At 36.9% G+C, this 25,337-nt stretch overlaps 1 protein-coding gene across 1 annotated transcript in view; it reads left to right on the top strand.

The window, feature by feature from the left end:
• RASA1 (RAS p21 protein activator 1) overlaps positions 1 to 25,337 on the top strand; it is an 85,822-nt gene that overhangs the window by 32,968 nt on the left and 27,517 nt on the right. Inside the window, exons 6-15 of the mRNA XM_019483100.2 lie at positions 1,696 to 1,727; positions 3,426 to 3,478; positions 3,964 to 4,114; positions 8,793 to 8,871; positions 12,372 to 12,492; positions 12,821 to 12,977; positions 15,816 to 15,903; positions 22,680 to 22,757; positions 24,408 to 24,565; positions 24,941 to 25,017. Of these exons, the coding sequence (XP_019338645.2) occupies positions 1,696 to 1,727; positions 3,426 to 3,478; positions 3,964 to 4,114; positions 8,793 to 8,871; positions 12,372 to 12,492; positions 12,821 to 12,977; positions 15,816 to 15,903; positions 22,680 to 22,757; positions 24,408 to 24,565; positions 24,941 to 25,017 (994 nt within the window). The remainder of the gene's footprint in view (positions 1 to 1,695; positions 1,728 to 3,425; positions 3,479 to 3,963; positions 4,115 to 8,792; positions 8,872 to 12,371; positions 12,493 to 12,820; positions 12,978 to 15,815; positions 15,904 to 22,679; positions 22,758 to 24,407; positions 24,566 to 24,940; positions 25,018 to 25,337) is intronic.

Genomic DNA, 25,337 nt, shown 5'->3' with positions numbered 1-25,337 from the left:
CAGACCCAGGACTGTGTGCCCCCCCCCACGCCCTCCCAGGGAGTGTACAGCTGTGGGAGCCGCCCCCTCTCTCCCCCGGCTCCCCAGACAAGCTGCTTACAGCTCCGTCCTGTGCCCTGCCCCTGGCTATGCAGCACCTGCCCCAGCACCACTCCCTCCTTTACCACAGGGGTCTTGATCTGGTTCCCCCCCGTCCCTTCACTCACAACAGACTTACCAGCTGGACCCCACTGCTCACCATGCTGCCGTGCTGTGCTCTTCGCCACCTGCGTGCTGCACTGTGGCTGTGTGCATGCATAGGGCGTTTATTGGCCACATTATCGGCCACACCAGCCAAAATAAGCCAATTGCCAATACTGTCACTTTTCCTTATATCAGTGCCAATCTGATATGGGACCAATGCATCGGTTTACCTCTAGTTACGTAACTTCTCTCTTTTGTCTATCTCATTTGCCAGTAAGTAAATTTTACTGCCCTGCCAGCTTGACGCTACTCAGCAGCTGAGTGGCACCAAGCAAATTGATTGTATTGAAAATTCTGGGCTGTGGACTTTTGCTTCAAGGTCAGCAGTTCAGATAGATCTCAGATAAGTAGGTTTTTTTGGTTATGTGATGTTGCTTAATTTCCAGTTGCTAGTTAGCAGATATCTACTTTGCCAAAACTAATTGCCCTACCTTCAACATCAGGAATTGGTGTCAGCGGGTGTCCAGAACATGGGCATGGATACTGAACGGTGTTCTCCTTGTTAAGAGAGTTAAATAAGCCTTACATTTGTAGTCTGATGGGGAAAAACGTGTGATGCTTCTGCTATTGTTTTTGTTCTGGATTTTTCCCCCCTGTGGATAAATATATTTCAGTCTACAGAACTGTCGGTCTGGCAATCTTTTGCGAGTATTATATCAATGCAAATAAGTAATTGATAAGGACAATTAATTTCTCATGTATAATTTTTGTGGAGTACCTTTTTGTAATATTAATGCAAAGGATGAAAAGTTTGTTGCAGCCTCCTATTGTGATTTATTTAAGTGACGGCGCATATAATCTGACCTGAGGAAGCTGATAGCCTGCATTGTGCTAGCCAAGCCATGTCTCCACTGCTTGCATCATCTCTTGTTCTCCCAAGGTAGATGCAATACATATACTATGATTTTTAATATAGTTGATGCAGCACATTTAATTTTTAGGAGACTGTTTTAGAGTGAAGGCACAGTCTGCCAGAAGTAAGCCATTGTTATAGATGTGCGACAGTGGCAGATGGTGGAACTGTGCTTGGGTGACTTTATGCAGTGGACTGTTGCAAAATCTGCTTAGTGTGAGTTTACCAGTTTTACAGAAGATGTCTGCACTGGTTTAACTCTACCAGTGTAGCTAAACTAATCCAAATTTATTTTATAAAGCAAAACTCTTTAATAAACACAACAATAAATTTCCTGTGATTATAAGAAATGTTGCCCTATCTTCTTTTTTTCTTAAGTTTAGCCATACCCTTTTGCTGTCTCTATGTATCAGATGGTCAGTTTTCTTCCTAGAGCTGTGTAATAGCCATGTTAGCTGAAGAAGGGTCAATTTCAAAGTACTGTAATTCTTAAAGCATTTTTCATCCATACAGATAATCTAAATTTAGAAAATAGACTGCATGACAGTGATTACATGATTCGTTACTTCATGAACTTAGTGTGTGAATTCTCTTATTAGGGACGAGAAGAAGACCCGCATGAAGGCAAAATGTAAGCATTTTAATTTTGTTCTTAAATATATATTGTGGAATGACTAATTTGAAACTTCAGTCTTGAAGCAGCCTGCCTTTTGGAAAGCCAAATCTAATAGTTCTTTCTGGATTTAAGATTTTTTTGTATATTCTTTGCTAAGGATGACATTCTCTGTAAAGAAGTTTTGTGTCTTTAAATGGCACTTACACTTCTTATTAGTTCGTGTTATGGTGGATGAACCTGTATGAGCCCTGTGGAAATGGGTGAAAATCACTCCAAAAACTCATTAGGGATTATCATTTGAACATAGAAGTTGACATACTAGAGCAAATCTTTTACTTAAATCCCCTTCAAATTCTTTTGGTCTTGGAAAGAGAACAATTTCCATCACTAGAAAAATATGGTTTTGAATTTTCTAGCCTGGTACTTTAATTGCATTTGAGTAGGGTTAGTTTCTTAGTTAGTTTCTTGTGATGACGATTAGCATTATAGCAATTGGGTTTCTTTTTTAAATTACTTGTTCATTTAACAGTTATAGGTAAAAATCAAAAAAGTCAAGTAATCTATTTTTATCAAGAATCTTAAACCTATTGTGGCAAAAATTGTGTATTCTGTCATACAAAGAACCACTCAGAGGGACAACTAAATTTTGCAGCAACATTTTCAAATACTTAGTTCCTTTGATTAGCTTCGGGATCATTTGTCACTATTGCAAGTGCTGTGGCCTGGAGCATCACCAGATTTAATATTTGAAAGGCTAATGCTTAAAGGCATTTCTAGTTGTCTTAGGAGATGAGAAGGAATTGCTGTTGTGAGGTTGTAGCTGTTTGAACTCTGCTGGCAGTTCTTTTAGCCATTTTGTCTTTAATGCTTCAGTACTTTCAGGGGTGTAGCTTGTAGTTTCAGCATCTTTATTTATAGAGATAATCCCATTCACCTATACCGTTCATGGAAGGTGCCTCAAGCCTTGCCACCTTCAGGTGACATATCTGATGCTCATGCTGTCTATAGGTTTCTTTTGAAAAGGATTCCAGTAACAACAGGCTGTCCATTTAAAAGATGACCTGGAAAGGAAAATACCAATAAAGTTTATTTTATTTTTATCAAACTCTCTTTAGAGAGAGAACAAATATACAAGAATTGTTTTTATTAGCATTAGGGACCTTGTCTATGCACAGACAAATTTTTCCGCCTCCTTACATGAGTGCTAGAAACGCTGTATGCGTAGAAAAGGGTAGGTTTTGAGAACCTACCCTTGTTTGACCCACAAAAAGTCAGTACCCTTCTCCATGTGGGTTTTCTGTATACCCACATGTTGTCAGTTTCAGAACTCTGGATAAAGGCACTTGGATTTGTTGTGATGCTGTTTTGCCATACACAAGGCTGTACAGATTAGGTAGCAATTATGGAATTGTTCTGAAGTTCTTCTGTAGCTTGCTTCATGATGCTTTCTCTAACTTTCGGGGAAAATCACAATGCCAATTCAGCCATGGACCAGTCCACTTTCATGCATCTTATTACAAATTTTTAGTTTCACTTGCATGTAACTTTAGATGTTTAAGTATTATCAAAGAGCTGTATCATTGAGTAGCATACTTTTGTGGGTGACTTGATCTATTTAGGTCTTTAAATAGAGATTAATTCATAGCAGCAATCATCACAGAAACAAAAAAGAGCTCCAACAATCTTGCTTATTACACTCTTTTTTTTCTTAAGATGGTTCCATGGGAAGATCTCCAAACAAGAAGCTTACAGTTTGCTGATGACAGGTACTTGTCTTTATTGATGGGGTTAGGATTTTAAGGTGTTTGGAGTAGGGTTATCTGTGAACAGCATTCAGCAGAAGGAACTCAAGATCCTGACTAGGGACTTTGGTGGCTGGTACAATAAATGCATGTTAAATGATCTAAATATTAGGATTGCTATTTATTAATATTTTAAAACAGTTACGCTATCAGATGCTGTTGATTTTATACTTTGTGTGACTGTGAATCAGTATTCTTGCTAATTAATACATTTGATAATTGCTTAAGAAAAGCAATTACTGAGTAGCTCAAATAATGGGGAAAACAGCTATTGTTTCCCAAATTGAGAGAATTATTTAAACATTTTAGGATTTCTCTTTTAGATGACAATTGTTACATTTCTTTTGAACTTAAAACATCAGGCTTTCTGATGCACTTAATGGAGGAATATAAAAACAATAAAATAAATTTTCAAGTAATATTTACCAGTATTTGAATATTCTTTTCAGTTGGTCAAGTGTGCAGTTTTCTTTTGAGGCCTTCAGATAATACACCTGGTGATTATTCACTTTATTTTCGGACCAATGAAAATATTCAGCGTTTCAAAATTTGCCCAACTCCAAACAATCAGTTTATGATGGGAGGCAGATACTATAACAGGTAAGTTGTAGACAGTTATTAACACTTCATATGTTTTTTGTGTGTGTGTGTGTGTGTGTGTGTGTGTATATATATATATATATATATATATATATATATATATATATATATATATATATATATATATATATATAGGAAGAAAAACTAAATTTAATCTGTCATTTGATTATGTACTAGTAGGCTTCTAACAATATGCAAGAAATAATTTTAAGAATTTAATCTTAATTCTCTAATGGGTATGTGAAAGGAGTGAACAGTTCTAAAAATGTTTTTAACCCTTAACAAAACAGTTGTTGTTTGTTCTAAGTATCTGACTCTTTCTTTCATAAACTAGTTTCTTGAGATTACAGATTGTGGATCATGCATGATTTAAAATTTAAGAAGAGTCTGTTGGAACAGTTGGAACAGAGGTTCTCATACCTATTGACCAGATTTATTTTTCCTTTCTATAATGTCTTTGGAGAAAAAAAATACATTACTAACAGAAGTGGAGTGTTTTATAAAAATAAGAAAATAACTTCATGGTAACAACAACTTGCTCATATTAAACTATATTCAGTCAAGAAGGGCAAATCAGAGTGAGGTAACTTAAAGTGAATCTGTTTTTGCTGTTTGTTTGAACAGGAGAGTGGTAATATATTCTGTACAAAAAACAAGAAGATGGTAAAATAGCTATATTTTCCTTTCATGATGATGCTCTGACCTGTGCCTTTCCCCATATAAATGCATCTTATTTTCAGGGTCCAAAAAGTCACAAGAATGTTAGGATTTCTGTATTTCAGCACCTATTTTTTTTCTTTTTTAGTGGTGACTAGCTTAGATCCTTCTTCCAATGGAGAGTTCTAGAGCCCATAGACTGAAGTATTTGCCAGGTTCAGAACCAAGGCATTCTTCTTCATCCCAACCTAGAATTTCTTTCCCTTCCAGCTTGGCTTCTGAATCGGTAGAGATCCAGCAGCTTGTGTGTCTAAGCAAGTATGAAGTTTTCCTAGCTGAAAAGTTCAGTGGATGGTCATATGATTTCAAATGGAAGATGGTATAAGGCTAAGCAGTTGGATCCTTTTGCATATCCCATACTTGAATATCTTCTACATGAGTCAGTCAGGCATTCAGACATCCTTTGTGAAAATTAAGCTAGCTACAATTTCAGCCTTTCATGAAGGTAATGAGGCATGCTTTTGGCCGTTTTGAAGCATTCCGTAGGTGAGGCTGCTTATCTGCACAGTGTTGAAGTGCCACAAATTTGAACAACTCTGGGATTTGGAGCCCTTCAAATGTACATCTGTCTATGGCCTTAATATGGAGAAGAGAAGACTTGAGGGGTGATTTATTAACACTTATAGGATTGTTCTAAAAAGGTTGTTGATCTGATATTCTCTGTGTTTAGGATAGGATAAGAAGTAACAGTCTTAAATTACACCAAGGAAATTTAGATTGGATTTTAGGAAGATCTTTCCAGCTAGGAGAGTGTTTAAGCACTGGAACAGATTACTTGGAGAGATTGTGGAATCTCCATTGCTGGAAGTATTTAATTGCAGGTTGGACAAACCCATGTCTGGGATGATCTGCCCTGAGCAGGAATGTTAGACTAGATGATTGTCTAAGGTTCCTTCCAGTCATATTTTTCTATGATACTATAAAAATAGAAATGGAGGAGACTAGAAACAAACCATAGTGAGGAGAATTTATCAAATTAGGCCTTGAGATTTGGTACAGTTCATTACTTAGTGAAGTGGGAGCCAACTTTTTTGGGAGGCATGCCATACATTAAACCTGATGCCTTCCCTGAGCACCACTTGGATCCCCTTCCCCTGCCTGATCTGCTGCTTTGCCTTCTGCCTCCTGCCCAGTGCTTGCTACCTGCTTTGTACCCGCACTCCCTATCTGCCACATACTGTACACGGAGGCTGCCCATCCCACTTGTGGCATGGGCATCTCAGGTTGACTTATGGAATAATGAGCGAGTACCTTTGTGCTCTTAGCCCTACTCCCTACCAAAATAAAACTGCTCTCTGTCTCCACATTTTAAGCAGATGCCTGTTCGCTGCATTTTTAACTGAGACACAAGGAGCGGTGACACTTGAATAACAGTTTACTATCAAATTATGGTTGGAAACAGTTTATTTTTATTTGGTCTGATGGATTAATAATGTTATTTGATAGAAGGGTATTAAGTCTGTAGTTCCAATTTAATAACTGAACTATTTCTTGTAAAATACTGGCTCTACAAGTATCAGGTTGGGTTGAGTAGTCCTTTTTTGGTGCTGATCCATTGCAGAAGACTTCTTTATCCCATGGTACAAATAGCAATCTAACATTAAAATTTATCAGGTATACTTCAATCTTTGGTGTGGTCACCAGGTCTTCGACATCACTTTTTTTAGCACTCTATTTTGTGCATTTCGGTTAATTTTTATCAGTTAATTACTGATTTAATTCTGTGAGCTTAACTAGTATTTTTTTCCAATAAATTCAGGTATCAGTAACATGCTAATCTGATTCCAGCTGGAGAAGCAGCTTTCATAACAGAAAATAGATGGTACGACATAATTTAGCAGTACTAGGGCAGAGAAGGGCAGGGTTCTTTGAAGACCATGGCAGGTGGTGGGGGGAGCTTTAATCCATGCTAAGTAATCTGATGGGAATCTCTAAGTATGAAGTATATTGCATAATTTGTTCCATTAATTCTTGAATTATTAAACATTCTATACTAAATGAAGACACTAAAGGCCATATCCTACTTCAGCTATTAGGTGACAAAGTACAGTCTTATTCCATGATTCTTAAGTCTGTAAAAAATCATTAATCCATCTATTTTGTTATATGCTTTGCCTTAAAACTGTCACAAAAAGCAGCAAAGAGGAGGTGGTTCCATCCACCTTTTGCATTAGCAGTTTTTCAGGGACCAGAGCAAGGTGGCATAGAATCGCACTTAGTGGGTGCATCTACACATGTACTTTACTGTGGAGCAGACTAATTAGTAAAGCATCACAGTAAAGCGTCGCAGTCTACACGTGTACCAGTATTCGGGTTTAGTAAATTAACTCAGTCATAAGATAGTGTGGTCTGGGACAGTACTATCTTACAGCAGAGTAATTATGTGCGATCAAATGCATATTTAGATGGTGACAGGGTGGCTGGGGCATGAGGGTGCTAAAATGGTGGGGGGGGTCTGCCTTCCACTTATTCCAATATTCTGTTACCCTCACTCTCATTATAGTAGTTGAATTCAGCAGAAATTATGTATAGTTACAGCTGAGAAACTGATTATAATGTATGGCTTGTTTGACTGGTGTATTTTCACACTTCTGTATTAAGTGAGCAAATATATTGTCTTTCCTACTTTAAATTATAGTTTTTATTTTCAGGTTGTGTATAATAAAAGAATTAGTTAAGGATCATTATATACTGTTCATATTCCAATGTAAATCAAGTACCTTTTGATGGTAATTCTACAGAAATAAGTGGAAGGAACTCCAAAGGAATGCCCTTTAGTTTGTATATATCGCCACTTCTCAATCCTAGGTACTTCAAAATGTAATTTCAATTTAGCTCCATCTAGTAATTAGAATGCAACCTTTCCTTGTTGAAGAGTTCTAGTGATAAAGTATTTAATTTAATATGATAGCTCAGTGACTTCTAACTATAATCTGCATAATCTGCGTTACAGACGTCTTCTATTTCCTATTCCCACCCTCCTAAAAAGAAATTGCTTTGCACAGTGAAGTGTCTCCCATTCCTCTTCCCTTGTTATGGTGAGACTTGGAAAATTATTGCTAATAAAATAATTTGCAGCCTGGCTGGAGAGCTGGGAATGTACTTGCCCTTACTTGAATATAAAAAATTCTGTCCTCAATGTCCATATATCATTTAGCATTTTGAGCATCTCACTAAACTCACTAAAAATATTTTAGAATGCATACATTCTTTATTATTGATATATTTTAAATTTTTGCTGACTTGTAGTTTGTTATTGAATTCTAATGAATACAAATGAATTCTTATCCTTAGCATTTTATAAAAGTATTTCTTTATAAATGTAATGTCTAATATTACTGTATTTTCTTCTATATAACATTGTCCCCTAAATATCATATGCCCCCACTTTTTGAAAGGCAGAATCAAGGAAAAATACTTTCCCCAGTTATGGCTGCATAGAGCAGAGTCAGAACATAACCTTCAGTTGATTCAATCACCCTTTCCTGCATAAGTAAAGCTGAGTTCCTGCCTGCTGGGGCTTTGATTTTGAAAAGAGCTAACGAGGTGGAGCTAATGAAGCTATGAAATAGAGACCAGGAACAGTTAGCAGACAGCAAAACTCCCCTAAAAACACTTGTTTGATTAGTGGAACATCAAGACCATTAAAAAAAGAGAGAGAGCCTTAACACCTGTAGAGTAAAGATCAATGAGCTATTAAGTCAATCTTCTTCCACTTCGTGAACAGTAATATCACAGCTCCTGTACAGTGGAGCGGGACTCAAATTTGGGTGTTCTCAAACTTGGACAGAAAATCAGCTGCTTTGCATAATAAATGTACTCCAGTTTGGCTGGTGGGAGAGAGGGGCTGATTTGGGGGGAAAAGATGTGTGTTGTGTGTGAGAAAATATGGTATTCCACGTTGGAGTGAGGAGAAACCCCTTATTCAGATTAAAAACATTTTTTTTTTTAATTTGCACAGTATTGCTGACATCATTGAACACTACAGAAAGGAACAGATTGTTGAAGGATATTACCTTAAAGACCCTGTCCCGATGCAGGTGAGACCTTTTATGCTCTGAAGAACATATATGTTTAAAGACTTCATTTGATATCAAATAGAATTATAATTTACTTGGAATATTTATTTCGAATGGCAAAGGCAATAAATAGTAAAGTCCTAGTAAAGAGAGAATGAATATTTTCTCTGATACTATTTACTGCCAGACATCCAAAACAGCTATGCCAAAAGGAGAAAAAAACCCAAACATGGGATATTTTCACTGCTTTTTTTTCCCTCTACTGTTCTAGCCTCATTTCTTATCAGTGAATTTATATTTGTTCCTTTGTTCCACTGCATGAGATACTGGACTGTATAGGGCTTTCTCATCATCCTTACTTCATAATAACTGATATGCTTGGTATTTTTTTGCCCTCATTTCTCTAGTTAAAGACTTTTTTATTTATTTTTCTATTTTTGTCTGATTTGTCTGTATGAATGGTATAAACCCATTTGTTCTTTTGTCAGTCTTTATTAAGTTATTGTATTTGCCCAAATCGAAGATGGCTTTGAATTTGACCTCCCTCCCCAAATTAGATTCTGCTCATTGAAAACTATAAATCTGTTATCATTTTCCATGTATAGAATTTAATTATTGGAGGATCATTTTAAATGTGTGCTCCTCACCATGGTGGTGGGAAAAAGCAGACCCCCATACCTTTCACTTGCTGCTCCCCCCACCCCTCCCACCTGTCTCTTCATTTACCCCAGATCTGTTACTGCTACTAGAGCCACCGTGTGCTCTGTGCCCTTGACCAGAGCCAGGGCTGCCTTACAGGGTAAGTGGGGGTGGGGAGGAGTCAGGCAGCAGCCATCTGCCCTAGGCTGGTATTTGAATCTAAGATGGGGTTTCTTTCCCCTCATGTTTAATGAGGGAAAAACCTCCATCTTCAATGTGAGTAAATATGGTAATTCTCCCTTTCTTTTGGTTTGGTCTCCTTTATATATTTTTTGAAATTAGGCATTCCAGTTTTTGGCCTTCATGGAGCTAAGCTAAAGAACACAAGTTCTTTTAGTATTATTTTAAAGTAGCCCTTCTGTTCATCTGTTGCAATTTGAATTCATCTGTCTTCAACATGAGCAACCAGAATTTAGTCGCTGAAAGTAGTAGTAGTAGTCATTGGCAGTGGTGGTGCTGTTCAAGGCACTGGTAAGGCCTCACCTAGAATACTGTGTAGAATTCTGGACTCGCATGTTCAAGACAAATGAATTCAAATGCATTCTATTAGTAGTAATAATGATATTTATATTTTTATTTACCCTATCCAGAAAGGTTTGGGGCTTGCCTGTAATATTTTCCTATAACTAATGGAAATACCATATTTGATTCATGCTGGAATAAATTTTGCCTTTTTATGACTATGTTGCATTGGATAATGGGATCATAGGTCATCTAGTCCAGCCTCTGGCTCAAGGCAGAATCACCCCTGACTAAACTGCCTCAGCCAAGTTACTTAACCTGCTCTTGAAAAACTTCTAAGGATGAAGATTCTAGAGTTACTCTAGATAGCCTCTTTCAATACTTGACTGCTCTCATACTCAACCTTCTTCCTAATCTCCAACCTAAATTAACCCTGCTTCAGTTTGAGGATGTTGCTTCTAGTCCTAGTAGCTCATAGTCCACTTCCTAGTCTATTGGTAACTTCTGGTGATTAATATACAATGGTGTTGATTCTCTGCTGTTTCTAGCTCATCACAAAAATTTTTATTAGTCCCTTTGTCGGTAACCTGGTTCTCCATTTTTTAAAAATTTGTCTTTATTATCAGTTTTCTAGGTCATCCGGTATGATATTCTAATGCTGCTTGTGTTTCCCACTTTGTTGCATGCAGATTTCATTTGTTCGTTCTTATTTTTATGCCAAGACCATTAATGAAAATATTTAACAAGGTTAGTCATAAGATCAGCCCTTAGAAATTTCCACAAATAATCTGCCCCCTGCCTGATAGTGTGCCCTCAGAGTAGTCTATGATTGTCTCCCAATTAGTTAGTTCCTTGCCCATATTATAATTTTTGCACTAATCCCCATATTCTCCATTTTAGCCTACATTTTCCTATTGGCTTTACTAAACATGGACTAACCTGCCACATTTCCAATGTCTAAGCAAATTGCATCAGAGAAATACTGTATGTTAATATAGCACAATCTGCCTTCAGTAAAGTAGTTTTTAATCCCATTTTTAATTATCTCCACATCTTTATTATTCTTCTCTTCAAAATTTATTATAATACCGTACATACTGTTGACATCAGAGTAATGGGCCTATAGTTGGCAAGTCAACTTTTTCCCTTCCTTTAAATATATGTACTGTATTTTTTTATGTTTTTCACTGCTACAATATTGACTCTAACTTAACTCTTTTTTTCTTACCATACCTCTGATTGTCATCTGTCCAGTTTATTCCAAAATTTGGAAAGGAGAATTCCTGATCTTTCTGAGTAGAGTTAATTCATGTCTTTTTTGCATTTATTTCCACCTCAGTTATGATTATTTTCAAACACTTATAACCATTAGCCTTTCAGCTTTTGCTGCTCAATTGAATTTCAAAAACCTTTTGGAAAAATAATCATTTAGTTTTTTATCAGTATATAGATTATCTTTAGTCTTTCCCCTTCCTAATTGCATGGCTATCCAGCTTCTTTTTTTTCTTTTCTCTCCTTTGTATGGTTAAATCTTTTTACTATTTTGATTTCTTTTCAGTGTTGTATTTTGACTTGAGAAAAGCTGGGCTCTTGGGAATTTTTGATCCTTACATTCTTGACCTGAAAAGCACAGATTTTGTTGTTTATCAGTATTTCTTTCTGTTTCTTGTACATTGTTTCCTTATTCTTAATATCCTTTTTGAGGTTTAATTCATCCAGCATGAATGAGTGCAACTTTGAGTGAAGGAGAAATAGCCCTGTTTTTAAACAGACATAGTACAGAGAGGACGTGCGTAAGTTTCCTCATGTGCCTCAGTCAGTACACTTTTATTCTGACCTGTGCCACACTTGCTTTTCTTGTTGTTGGGCTGCTTACTAGTTCTCCCTGAAATATTAAGGCTCCACTGGCATCAGTAAACCGTAAGCAGCAGTAACTAGAAATGTTACTAAGGTTATACAGAATGGTTCTCTCAGATATTAACACTAGATAAAATAACTATGCATCTATTTTTTGTTTCTTTACTCATATTCTTTATTCAGAAGACCATATATAGAAGATGTTTATTTTTCAGTAGGCAGAAACAGACCACCTCCATTGTGCATCATAATTAACAGATAACAAATAATCTAAGATAATCAGTTGCAATATTGCAAATCAGAGGAAGAAGTTAGAGGCATCATAAAAACTTATTCGTCTTTTTATGACATTGCATCAAAGAATTAGGAAGAGTTTTTAAAATAAAGGGGTTTTTTTATAAATAATTCCAGTTTCAATATAATAGAGAATCTGTGAAATTGTTTAATAGTATTTTAAAACTACAAAATGTTGATAGATGTGATTTATTTTCTTTTTTTACCAGCATCAAGAACAAGTACTTAATGATACAGTGGACGGAAAAGAAATCTACAATACTATTCGCCGGAAAACAAAGGATGCTTTTTATAAAAATATTGTCAAAAAAGGCTATCTTCTGAAAAAAAGTAAGAGCTTTCTTTTAAAAGTTTTCCTTTAAATACTTAACTCCTATTTTAATTGTTTGTTCTGTAAATGTCTAATGCAAGTTAATTAATCAGAAGCTTTATCATTATGATAGATATAATTAAACTTGAGAAATCACTTAAGTTACAAAACTACATAAAATTTGCCTACTTGTTGGAGAACCTACTGTACTGATTTTACTTTTATATAGATATTTTCAAGAGAAACATCATTTGGAAGATAGAGAGATTTTCCACGAAAGTCAGCCCTCAAAGCCGAGAAACATCATTTGGAAAATATAGATATTTAAGTGATTTTTCTATTTTTCAGGCAAAGGAAAGCGGTGGAAGAACTTGTATTTTATTTTAGAGGGAAATGATGCCCAGCTTATTTATTTTGAAAGTGAAAAAAGAGCCACAAAACCCAAAGGATTAATAGATCTCAGTGTGTGTTCTGTCTATGGAGTACATGACAGTCTGTTTGGCAGGTATGATAATACCTTTCTTATCCGTGCAGTTGAACACTGTTTAACTTATTTTAGGCATACACCTATATTTATTTTCATGCATTCCGTTAAACTCATTTAAGGAAAATAGTAATTACGTTGGAAATTTAAAATTCGTGTCAGTTTATAGCATGAAATAATGGACAAAAATTACTTAGGTTTTTTTTATTAATATATTTGCTCTGCTTTTGAGTACATTGTTTGTCCCATCCCTTATAAATGGAAGTCACCTTTGAATAAGTAAGTTTTTCCATATTTTAAAACTTTGCTGAGAAATCAGTCACTTTTCAGTTTTTCAAAGAAACACATGCTCCCTTGTTCATTTATCCATTGGTTAGGTTCAGTTGGTCAGAAACATTTTCACAATTGAAATTCCATCAATTTCAAGTATGGAAGCACTTTGATATTAGAGGAGCATGGAAATTAATTCATATAAGCAAACATGGATAGCAATCCTTTTGGTGGAGAGATTAAAAAACAACCAGCCTTCCCTCTGTTTAATTTCCTAGATTCATAGGGACCTACCAAATTCACAGTTTCTTGGGTTTCACAGATTTCTGGCATTGCCCACAAAATCCAGGCAATGCCTGTGAAATCCATGGGGTATGGGGGAGTACGGAAACTTAAAATGCTGGCTTCCCAGGGGAAGCCAACAGTTTTCAGTGCACTGTGGCAGCCTGCTGGTCAGGGAAGGGGCGAGAAGGGCTGCTTGCCTGAAGAGCTGCTGGTAAGATGGGTACTGTCCCTCACCATTGATTGGCTTTGAGGACTGCCTTTCATGTGGTCCAGCCCCTCTTCACCAATTGGCAGCAAGGGGCGGAGCTTAATGACAGACAGGCCTCACAGCCAGTCAGTGGTGAGGAGCAGAGCCACATGACAGGCAGCCCTCATAGGCAACCAGCGGTGAGGGGTGGGGCCACTGGGGCCTCGGCCAATTCCAGGCATGGGGGCCTATTGTGCTCCACCTACAAAATGAATGCCCATGCTTGCATTCTGCCCGTGAAATTGGGCGGCGGCCCCTGCAAATTAGGTAAGTCCCTAATAATACAAAGCAGAGAGGTACTATTAAGACCCTATTTAGCACATCCATCTTGAAGTATTCGTGTTCAAAAGCTACCATTAATAGGAGTTGTGGTGATTTGTCGGTAATAAGTGAATTCAGTTGTTTAACTTCTAGACAGAATTTGTACATAGCTAAAAATACTTCTCAACACCTTTATGTTCATTGGGAATTAAAAAAAATGTTTTCAGGACCCTGTGATAAAACAATGAATTAGAGTAAATACTTATCCAGCTCTTTTTTTTTTTTTTTTTAAATGTAAGGGATTTCATTGTGACATGAATGGAAAACCACTACAATCAAATGGATTATTTTTCATTATTTTTTAAATCCTAGTCAAGACTTGTAGAATAAATAGAATACCCATGATTGAAAAACAGAAAAGAACAGTCTGGGGAAAGTCCAATATTAATATTTATTGGCCAGGAGGAGGACAAAATCTTAGTGAGTTCTCTGTGGCGAAACTGCGAAACCTTGAAGTCAGTCGTCCTTAAGTAGATATTTCTGGCTACTTCACTCATTTAAGGTGCAGTTTACTCATGCATTTACACCAGGGGCAGGCAGTTATTTTGGGCAGGCCTGGGTGGGCCTTGCTACTGGGTCCTGCTGCTGGCTTCCCCTGGGTCCTACTACCCTTGGCTCCTGTCATGTTTGACAGGCAACAAGGAGCGAAAAAATATTAATATTATAATTTTTTTAGGGGCCCTGTGGATCAGGTAGAATGGCCTGGCAGGCTGGATCTGGCCCCTGGGCCGTATTTTGCCTGCCTCTGACATAGACACTGCCACTGGCTGGCTTTGTCCTTTCCCTAACTACATGCTCATCTGGTGAATATTCAGTTATATACCTTATTTCCTGACACTTTAGACTTCAGTTATAAATGGAGCATGGTCATTTGACCACATATTGGCTATACTGTGTGATTTATTTGTTTGGGTTTTTTTGTATGTTGGGGGTGCATTCTTACTCTAAATTGAACGCATGCCTTAAATGAAAACTTAAGTCTATCTAAAAGATATTAGATCACTGTGACAAAAGAAATAGTGTAAATAGAGAAGATATTTGAAGTGTATCTGAGGCTGTAGAAATTGTACAGTACTGTATGTGAGAATTAGTATATGACAGTATATAAAAATTGTGTTAATGTCACAGCAGTAGAATTAAAGTTGTGTATGTTGCAATCTAGCTTTTATTGCCTTAAAGCAATTTCCTGGGTATTTTGAAAGAAAAAAAAATTATGTGGAACTATTTGGTGATCCCATGCACCTTTAAAACATCTGTCAGTAATGTTCAAGATTGGGGAACCTTAGCACGTTGCTTTTACTTTTCAAGATATCATCTTTACTGTGCTTAGCATTATATAACTAAGTCAAGCATACCCACAGTTCAGCCTTTGTTATTAAATGTTTTTGTAACATAATAGTTTTACCAAACATGGATGAAGTATGGTTTATTCCCAAATGCTCATAATTCAGTTGCATCAGTTTTCACCAGAACACTCTAAAGAGATTTTTTTTCTCAAAAACTTCCCATCACAATTCATTTTCCTGTTCCTGTTCACTTCAACACTGCAAAAAGGGTTATTGTTTTAAAAAATAATGTTTCATTTTAATTCTTTATATTCAAACAGCTGAACTGTGATGGCTCAGACTTTCCAAAAATATTTGGATTTTGGCAAAGATCAACAAGAAAAACAGATGGTGAGGCATATGAAGATGTTAATGTCCATTACTAAAACTCTTGTTTATGTTTTTTTAAAGGCCAAACTGTTTTCAGATAGTAGTTCAGCACTTTAGTGAAGAGCATTACATCTTTTACTTTGCAGGAGAAACTCCAGAACAAGCCCAGGTGAGAGCCTTTGTTATAAAATACTATGATTTTTTTTTTTGTCTGTTTTGATGCGAATGAAATAAAGGTTTGCTGTGAGAAAAATATGTGCCACAAGTAGACAGTTACCAGTATAAAGCTTTCAAGCCTTGTGCACTTCAGCTACTTATCCAACCTACTGTAGCCTTTCAGCTCAGTAAATCACCTGTGTTTGGTGGGGAAAGCTTTCTTTCCATATACTTCATGTATTTGGGGTGGATAGCAGTTCTTTTGAACTTTACGGAGAAATATTAACCCTAGGATACTGGGGTATGTTATTTTTCCTTTGGTTTCCCAGTGTTGCAAGCCATCTCAGTGAAAATAAGAAAGTAGAGGCTCTGAAAGAAGGCCCAGTTTCTGATTTTTTGGGGAGGGGGGGGCTTTTCGGAGTAAATGCTAACGAGTCAGGAAGGAAACCCTCTTAGAGCAAAAGGAGGAAGAAGAAATGACAGGCAAAAAAGCTCTTAATCCACTTCTCAAAATACAGGAGGAGTATTAATTTTTCCCTGCAGCGTCCTGTACATTTTGCCCTGCAGTGCAACTCTCCATGTACTAGGACAGTGATTCTTAATCAGGATGCCATCAGGTGCTGGTCAAGATTAACAATGTTAGGTGTGCACACTTAAACATGAATTGCAAGGTAAATTCATAGTATTAAAATAGGAAATTCATAATGTCAAAAACATTTTGAGTTCTTTTACAACAGAAGAATTTTGTTGTTGTTTTTCTGTAGGTAAAAAAAGAGTAAAAACTTAAGACCTGCTGGCATTTTCTGAGGGGTGCCTTGAATCTAACAAGGTTGAGAACCACTTGACTAGAACTTCTACAGCTAATAGTCTTGAAGTACTACATGGTTCTTTTGTTAGATTCCCCTCTTCTTCCACTGTATTTAAAATTTTAAAAGTTAGTGTGCAACTCCTTGGGGGTCATGTGGCAGTTTTATTTATTGTACTGTTTTCACTTATTCTGTTTCTTACAGAAGGCCTGCTCAGTCTAAAAAAGCAGCAAATTCACAAAACAAAATAAAGAAAAAGTGACTTAAATATTAATGAAGTGCAGAACAAGCTTAGTACTTTTTATAAAGACTTTTTTTGCTAACGGTACTTTAGAATGAGCTGCCTTGTTCAGAAAGTTCTTCATTGTAAGTTAGTGTTATGTGACACATTCATCCAGTGTCTTGCTAGTCAGAGGTCCATTTTCTTGTCAAAAATTGACTGACCAGTATAGCATATTTTAGCATAGGGTAAATGACCACATTTGTTAGGTCACTTGTTTGCAACCCCAGACTCTGATAATGTATCTGTATCAGGACTTGTGCCTTAATGTCATTTTTAAAAAATTACTCTTGAGAACACTAGTGATACCCATGTAAGTCCCAAAATTCAGGAAATGTTATAATTAAGCTTTTACCTATAGGAGTTACTCTGTCTCTCTTTGTGAAGACCAAATTCTCTTATTAGGTTTATGCAATCTAATGGACTTTCATGACTTTACAGCAGTATAAAATTGAGAATAGCATTTGTCACGTAGCCTCTAAGTACAATACCACATGCTGCTTCTCTAAAATGATATACAATTATACAGTATTTTCTATAAGCTTGGATACATTTTACATGATCTTGTAATACTCTAGTATTGAATTTATTAGAATATACAGTATTATATTATCAATTAGAATATGTAAAAGTGATTTTATATAAAAATACACATTGATTAAGCTAAATAATTATGCAGAGCTCTGCCTTATTCCCTTGACACATGTAATGTAACCCACTTCTGGGTAAAAGTTGCTAAATGTCGTACTATTTGTAATGTGCATATGGAAAATCCAGTTTCTAAAGACCTCATTTGAACAAATTGAATCTATAAGAACTTCATCTAAAACCATGGAGACTTATCAAATAAAAATTGATTTTTTTTTTTTTTTTGCAAAACTTCAGCTTTTAACCCCTCTTTTACCCTATCACTCTTTTAATGATATAGTAACTGTTTAGGAATGAAGTCTTGAGCTTCTAGAGAGAGTATAATTTTATAGACTTCCAATGTTTTGACATTGCATCTATTGTCTGAGCCTTTTAAGTTATAACAGAATCATTCCTCTAAATTTCTTTACTGTATTTTCAAAAACAACTAGAGTACGAATTTTTGAATTGAAACAGAAGTGAAGTGGTTGAAGTAAGGTCCTCTGCATAGACTTTATACTGATTTAAATTTTCTGAGTCTCTTTTCTTTTTTTAAACCATGTAAGTTTTAAACAGGTGTCAGTGGAAGCTACTACCCCCTAAAACTCTTAAATGGCAAAAATTCTGCCCCTTAAAAATAAGAGTCTGGAAATACAAAGAAATGTAATCCCTTATTTAACATCATATGGTCTTTTATCTGCTTGTTTCCATCCCACTCATTTCATACCAATTCCCCAAAACTTAACTGCCCCTGAAATCTGAAAAAAAATGTAAGCAAGTTAAACTGTTAGGAGATTAATGTAATAATACAAAAATGATATTGGTTTCTGATTTCATAAAACTTATCAAATAGCTGTAACCTGTAGTGCTCGATGTTTTGGCTCTGCAGGCCAGTTGAGTGGCTTGGGACCCATCTTGGGGCTGGATCAGACCCTAAGGGCTGGATTACCCCTTTTTGCCCCTGTGTATTGGAATTTAGGTCCCAGAGAGGCCTATATTAGGTACCAGATCCAGCACACAGGGCCTGGGGCTCCCGTAGGTCTGGAGGTTTGGCAGTTGGGGAGCAGTGCAGCCTCCTCCCTGCCCGCCAAATTTCCGGACCCACGGGGAACCGTGCAGACTGGATGACAGGGCACTGTGGGCCGGATCTAGCCCATAGGCTGGAGGTTGAGACTCCTGCTGTAAACTAATTGTGTATAAATACAATAGTAATTCTTTCCTTTAAATAAAGAGTTGGCATTTCAATAAAAGTATTGAGTTGGCATTTCAATAAAAGTATTTTTCTGTGAACCTATATGTTTCAGTAAGGGCATAGACCTAGATAGTATTTGCAGTTGTTTAAATATAAGTTAAAACTGAAGCAGACTTGCATAAGCTTGTTTAAAAAGGTTTAAATCTTCCTGAAATGGTTCAAAAGTATTTTAAAATGGGACTTCTGGAAAATCAAGTACAGTAAAAGCTGTGTTAACTGACACTTTATTAGCCAGAAAACTTTATTAACTGGCATTCGAGTGATGCGGCAAAAGCGAAACTGGAAGTACCACTTCCAGGGGACTTCCCGTTTCGCCACCACGAGCTGAGTTTTTCGCCACTTTTTCGGCCCATGACCCAGGGTAAAGCAGCCTGCGCAGGGCCCCCTCCTTGTCCCCTGGCACACTGACACCAGGGAGTGCACCAGATGGTGTACATTTGATTAGCTGGAATATTTGATTGACTGGCATCCCCCATTCCCAGGGGATGCCAGATAACAGAGCTTTTACTGTACTATTTTGGACCATTTTTGTATGTGAACACTAAGTGTTCTGTGGCACTGGTCTGGTTGGTCCTCCAGGTATCCTCACTGCGTTGTTCCTCACTCTCCAGTACATTGCTGTAATTGACTTCTTGGGCATGCACCTATAACTCTACTGGCCCCTTTTTTTCCTTTTGTTTATACTTATTGTCAGCAAGCTCCTTTGCACTGCTTGTTCAGTAAAAGCTATCTTTCAGACAACCAGCTGTGTCCTTACTCCCTGTTCAACTATTCTCACTCCCTACTTCTTGCCTCATCATGCCCCTGTAGCTCTAGGAGCCCAAAAGAATGGGTCCAAGCGCTGCCTTGTCCTCTCCAGTCCTCCTTCCCTTAAGTCAGGCAAACACACCACAGTCTTTGGTTGCTTTCAGGCTTTTGAAGTTTATTTATCTCATGTTTAGGAAAATGTCCCTAATCACAGGTCAGCTACTCCCTAGGTCCCTCAAATTGTAGGTTCAAACACTATCTCCAGTTGCCCATTACGAGCGTCCCCTTCCTGGTGTCAGAGCCCAAGCACTTCATACTATTGTGAACACACCTTACTGTGTGTGGAACCCTGGTTGAAGTGGTAATTCTTTAGTACTGTGTCATTTTTGGCACTTATGCATAGGTAGCAGTTCTGTTTTCTGATAGCATGTGTATATGCACCCCACATGCAGGCTGAACATGTGCAGTAGGCCACTTGCTGGCCAGACATATCCCCACCCCTTGTGGATACATACTGGCATCTGCAGCCCAAATGTAGGTGGTCCAAATCCTAGGATTAATGTGGGAGCGGCCCTCGCGTGTTTTAACTCCAATAACAGAGCTATTAGGGGATTTGTCTTGGAAGCTGGATATCTAGGTCTCCCTTGCCTGGGGTGGGAGCGAAGGTTTGAACCACCATCTTTCTGAGATCCTACTATAGTGCGCCAAACACCATGCCACAGGTCGGGTACTAGCCAAATCCTCTCTGGTGCTCCTTTTGAATGTGACCCCATGTGCAACTGAGAATGGCAGACGTGGGGACAAGAGAGAAAGTGAGGTGTGGCTTAGTGAGATGGTTACTCCCTTGGAATGATGGGATGCCTGAGTTCTAAGCTGAGCTGTGCTCTTGGTGAAGCAGAAACTGCTGCACTGCAGTGTTCTCCATCTGTTCTTTGTAATGCCTAATAGGTAAACAACTGCACCTATTAAATATAAGGTGCAGTGGCTCAACTTTCAAAGGAGTGCCAGAGAGAGACCTGGATAGCTTGCCTGTGGTCTGGAGGCTAGACTGCTGTACAAGGAAATCATAAAGATAAAATGCGGAAACCTGGGTCTCTGGCTTCCTAAGCAAGTTCTGTAGCCACACAGTATTGGGATTGAAGACAGCATGGGCTCTTTTTTTTTTTCTGTGTCTTATACTCAGGTGCACATTACATTGTTGTTTATACACAGGGTTTTACTTCTGGGAAACAGAACCTTTACGTAAGTGCCGAAATGCCACTTTCTTGACTTAAAAATTGCCATTTAGATCAGGGGCTGACAACCTGTGGCCCACTAAAGTCACTAGTGGCATTTGGGGGGGGGGGGGGCAGGGAAATCAGTATTTTGGGCTAAAATCAATGAACTATGGAAAAATTAGGCTATAATGTGAATTGTTCTGCAAGTTGGACTTCCAAGTCCCTTTTAGCATTGAAAAGTTACGAATTTTAATGCTGCTGTTATGATGGTTGATGAAGAAAAATGATACCAAAATGTGTGCTTACTCTAGTTACAATCCAAGTAAACAAGCAAACTAACACTTAACGGTAACACATTTTATTTGCTTCCAGGATTGATAGGGTAGCAATCTAGTACCTCCACTCCTCTTTATGATGTGTGTGTGTGTGTGTGTATATATATATATATATATATATATATAGTGTTGGTGAATTTGACTTATTTAATTTGCCCTGGAAAAGGCAGTTTTTAAAACTAAGAAATGTGGGTTTTTTTTCTTTTTAGTAATTGTCCACTTTTTGTATTGGGAAGAACGGATACAACATAAAGAATATTCATTTTTAGAAAAATACTTAATGAAATTCCATCAGCCTTGTATAAGTTTCCTTTTCCAGGCTTAATCACAAAGGCTACAGCATTATGAAAGACAGACAAATGATAGTTAAGTTGGACAGACTTCCTGTGGAGTCCTAGTCTAAAAGCTTTTTGTCCTATTATGGAGTATTTAAAAGATATTATAACATTTTAAAAGACCTTATTTAAAAGATTGTATTCTCCAACTTGTTTGCTTGAGAAAAGTTTAAAAGAATGTTGTGGCTGAATCTTACGGCATTGCTTTATTCTAATATAGCTTCTGCCTATTGTGTGCGTCATTATGTTGAACACACAGGATAATCAAGTGGGGTAAAATTTTTGGATACATTTGAAACTTTTATAGGAGTGTTGTGACTAACATGATATAGCCTACTAATGCAGGTTGAATGCTTGTTAGCCTGAAGCTTAACTATCAGCTGTACTAAAGCTCTGTGCGTATTGAGCAGATATGAGAGGGAGACTCTGACACATTTTCCACCTTCTGCTGTCCTGTCTGGGAACCAAACTGATCCCAGCTCAGCTTAGCACTTAGAAGCCTGAAATCTGCTTTGACTCTTGCTGTGTTCCAGTAGCCTGTCATGAGTTATCGTGCTGAGGAGAACTGACTTCTCTAGTAATACAGTTTCCAGGGAAATCAGGAATATAAGACATACAGCTTGGTTTGTAGCTTTGTACACAACCTGTTAATTCTACTGTACAAAAGGAAACCTTACATAAAGGACAACTTTATGGTTTCCTGAGCAGCTAGAAGGGGGATTAAAGATGCCACCTTTAATCTTTCTTCATACCCGTTTGTTTTGTTTTTTGCTAAATTTGCACCTAGAAATGAGTCAAAAATACTTCAGCAGTGGGGGTGGGGAGAATGGAGCATTAAGTAGCGTGATTTACTCAGAAATAACCAAGTCTCGCTTCATTGTATATACTATATGTAGTTTAAAACAATATCATTAGGGTGGAAAATTGGTAAAGGTCACACTGTATTAGTAATACTTGATGTTTCTAGAAAAAAATCCTCTGTTTGCAGAGACCAATAATCAGTTCCACTGAATAAGGAATAACATTGTTTTCTATCCTTTAGAATTCTACATAACATTTATAAAGAAAAAGTCTAGAAATATTGATTGAGATGTTTAAAAAGTTAAAGATTTTGAAAAGGTTGTATCTATCATACAGTATGTAATATGAGACTTGTTTTAGTTTAAACCACTGTTGTGTGTCTTTTATAGGACTGGATGAAAGCTCTGCAAATGTTTTGCAATTTACGAAAAACCAGTCCAGGGACATCCAATAAACGTCTGCGTCAGGTAAAATTGTTATGGATATTTTTCAGAGTTCTGAAAGTTTATTAAGCTGAAAACTTTACTCTGAAACCTTCTTAAACACTGAATATATATTTTATAGGTTTAAACTTCCTGAATAAATTGCATCACAAGAACTGGTTGCAGCATAGAATAAGACTCTCATGTGGGCATGTTTTAGATCCATTGCTAGGCATCGCTTTCTGGGTACCTAAAACAATTGATTCAAAATTTCAGAAGTGACCGGGTACTTTTGTAAATGTTACTAGCTTTGTTTGCCATTTGCTGTTAAAAGTTAAGTTTTCTGCTACATGCCACCAATTCTTCTGTTTCATTGGACTTCAGGGCAGATAGACTTTGAACCAGGATATCTTGGCATTTCTCTTTTCATCTTCAATTTATTTGTCATTTAATTAGAACTGTCATAGGCCAAAATTGGCTCAAAGCTAGAAGACTAATAGGAATAAATGGATACAGTAAATGCTCATTAATTCACCAGTCTAAAGGGGATCTAAATTGTAGCAAATTATGCAACAGGACTAATTATCAGAAATTGATGATTGGCCAGTGAGGGGAATTGGAGGAGCAGCAGGAAATTAAAATATATCCCTTAGGAAAATTAACTAGAGTCTACTGTGACTTTTTTCATGGAAGATTGACACTGAGATATCATAAGGTTTTTCCATACTTGGATTGATATTGTTTTAAGATACTATAACAATTTGCTTTAAAGAGATGAGGCTTGAGGTATGCAATACAATACTTCTTTTTTTAAAGAGAATGTTAATTTAATTTTTGAAGATCCTAATTCTAACAAGTGGGCAGCGTGATGACAAATCAAATTCAAGGCTGTCAAAAATAATATAACGTACAATGGAAGTATAAGTTGAACTACTCATATACTTTAGTGAGCTCTAAAACGGTAACAATTTGGGGACGGGGGGAGAGACATGGCCATCATTATTTGGTAGCAGTCAAAAAACAAAAATGATGGATATTAGGATACATAGAGGAATAGGGAAAACACTGAAAATGCTACGTTATTTTGTATAGCAGCTTACTCTCACTTAGACCACTATGTTTTACTTTTAATCACCTTGTCTCAAAAAGGTTAAAGGATAAAGCAGAAAAAGATGGGGTTTCAAGATGGGAGATAATAATGTCTGAAGTAAAAGTTTCATACAGTGTTTAAAAAGGATGGGAGTGTTTTTAGAGAGGAGAAAATTAAAAGGACATGATAAAGGTTTGCAAAATAACAAATGATGTAGATATAATAGATCAGGCACTTAATTACTGTAAAAAAAACCAAATTAATGAGTTTAAAAGGCAGCAGATTTTAAAACCGAGAGAGAAATGTGTTTATATAGCAAATCAGTTAAGTTATGGGACTGTGGTCTACATACGATCATTGAAGGCATTAGTGAATGCTTGGTCCATGGCATAAGTTGGCCTCTAACTGGGGAGGGCCTAGGGGAAGGAACTTTTCTGTTAGCTGCTTGTTCCATGACTTCCCTTCAAATGTTTCTTGAACCTCTCTCTGAAGCTGCTGTTCCCAATTCAAATGAAACTACTTGCTTTCTGTGTTTATTGTCTAAACTAATTCCCGTGGCTTATTTGTTAAACAAACAAACAAACAAAATTGTATCTTTTCTGTAGGTCAGCAGTCTTATTTTACATGTGGAAGAAGCTCATACGCTCCCAGTCAAACACTTCACCAATCCTTATTGCAATATTTACCTGAACAGTGTCCAGGTAGCAAAAACGCATATCAGGGAAGGCCAGAACCCCGTATGGTCAGAGGAATTTGTCTTTGAGTAAGTCTGGCTCTTTTTGAATTACTGAGTTTCATTTTAAATTTGCATGTGAATTTGAATTGCATTTAAAACATAATGGTTCCTTAATATGAACATCCTGTTTAGGAACCTTTGAATTTTCATGTCTGTCTTCTTTAAATTACCAGTTGTCTAAGGTCTATCCTTTTCAGTTATAAATGCAGGGCAGTTCATGGGCAAAATTTTCAGTTGTCTTAAGTTTTTGTGTTACTATAACTAAGTGCATATTTATGGCTGCTAGTTAACTCTGGATGGTGAAATTAAGATCTAGAAAAAAAGCAATTGAACACTTAGCAAATAATTTTAAAATACCACACGCACAGTATTAATCACAATTTTTCCAATTGTTTCCTTCAGTGACCTTTCATCTGATATCAACAGATTTGAGATAAGTCTTAGTAACAAAACAAAGAAAAGCAAAGATCCAGATATATGTAAGTCTTTTCTCATATAAGTATGTCTTTATATTACAGAAAGCCAAAAGAGTTGTGTCCTTCTCCAAACCCTTTCCACAATTTGTCAGTTTTGACAAAACTGTTCAACAATATGCATTTCTCTAATGGCTGTTGACAACTTCTCTATCAGAATATTTATGCTGATATTCTTATAAGTTTCTTACTAGCATATTTTAAATGATTTAGGAATCGGCAAGTGTTCCCACATTAACTGCAATTAAACTGGACAGTAGCTTGATCAAAATGATATTTTGTATCCTCTGTGTTTCCTCAAATCTATCACAGAATAACCTTTCTTA

This window comes from Alligator mississippiensis, chromosome 3 (assembly GCF_030867095.1).
Source record: "Alligator mississippiensis isolate rAllMis1 chromosome 3, rAllMis1, whole genome shotgun sequence".
NCBI lineage: Eukaryota > Metazoa > Chordata > Crocodylia > Alligatoridae > Alligator > Alligator mississippiensis.
The sequence above is the reverse complement of the archived record's forward strand: the minus strand, read 5'-3'. Positions and strand labels throughout refer to the sequence as shown.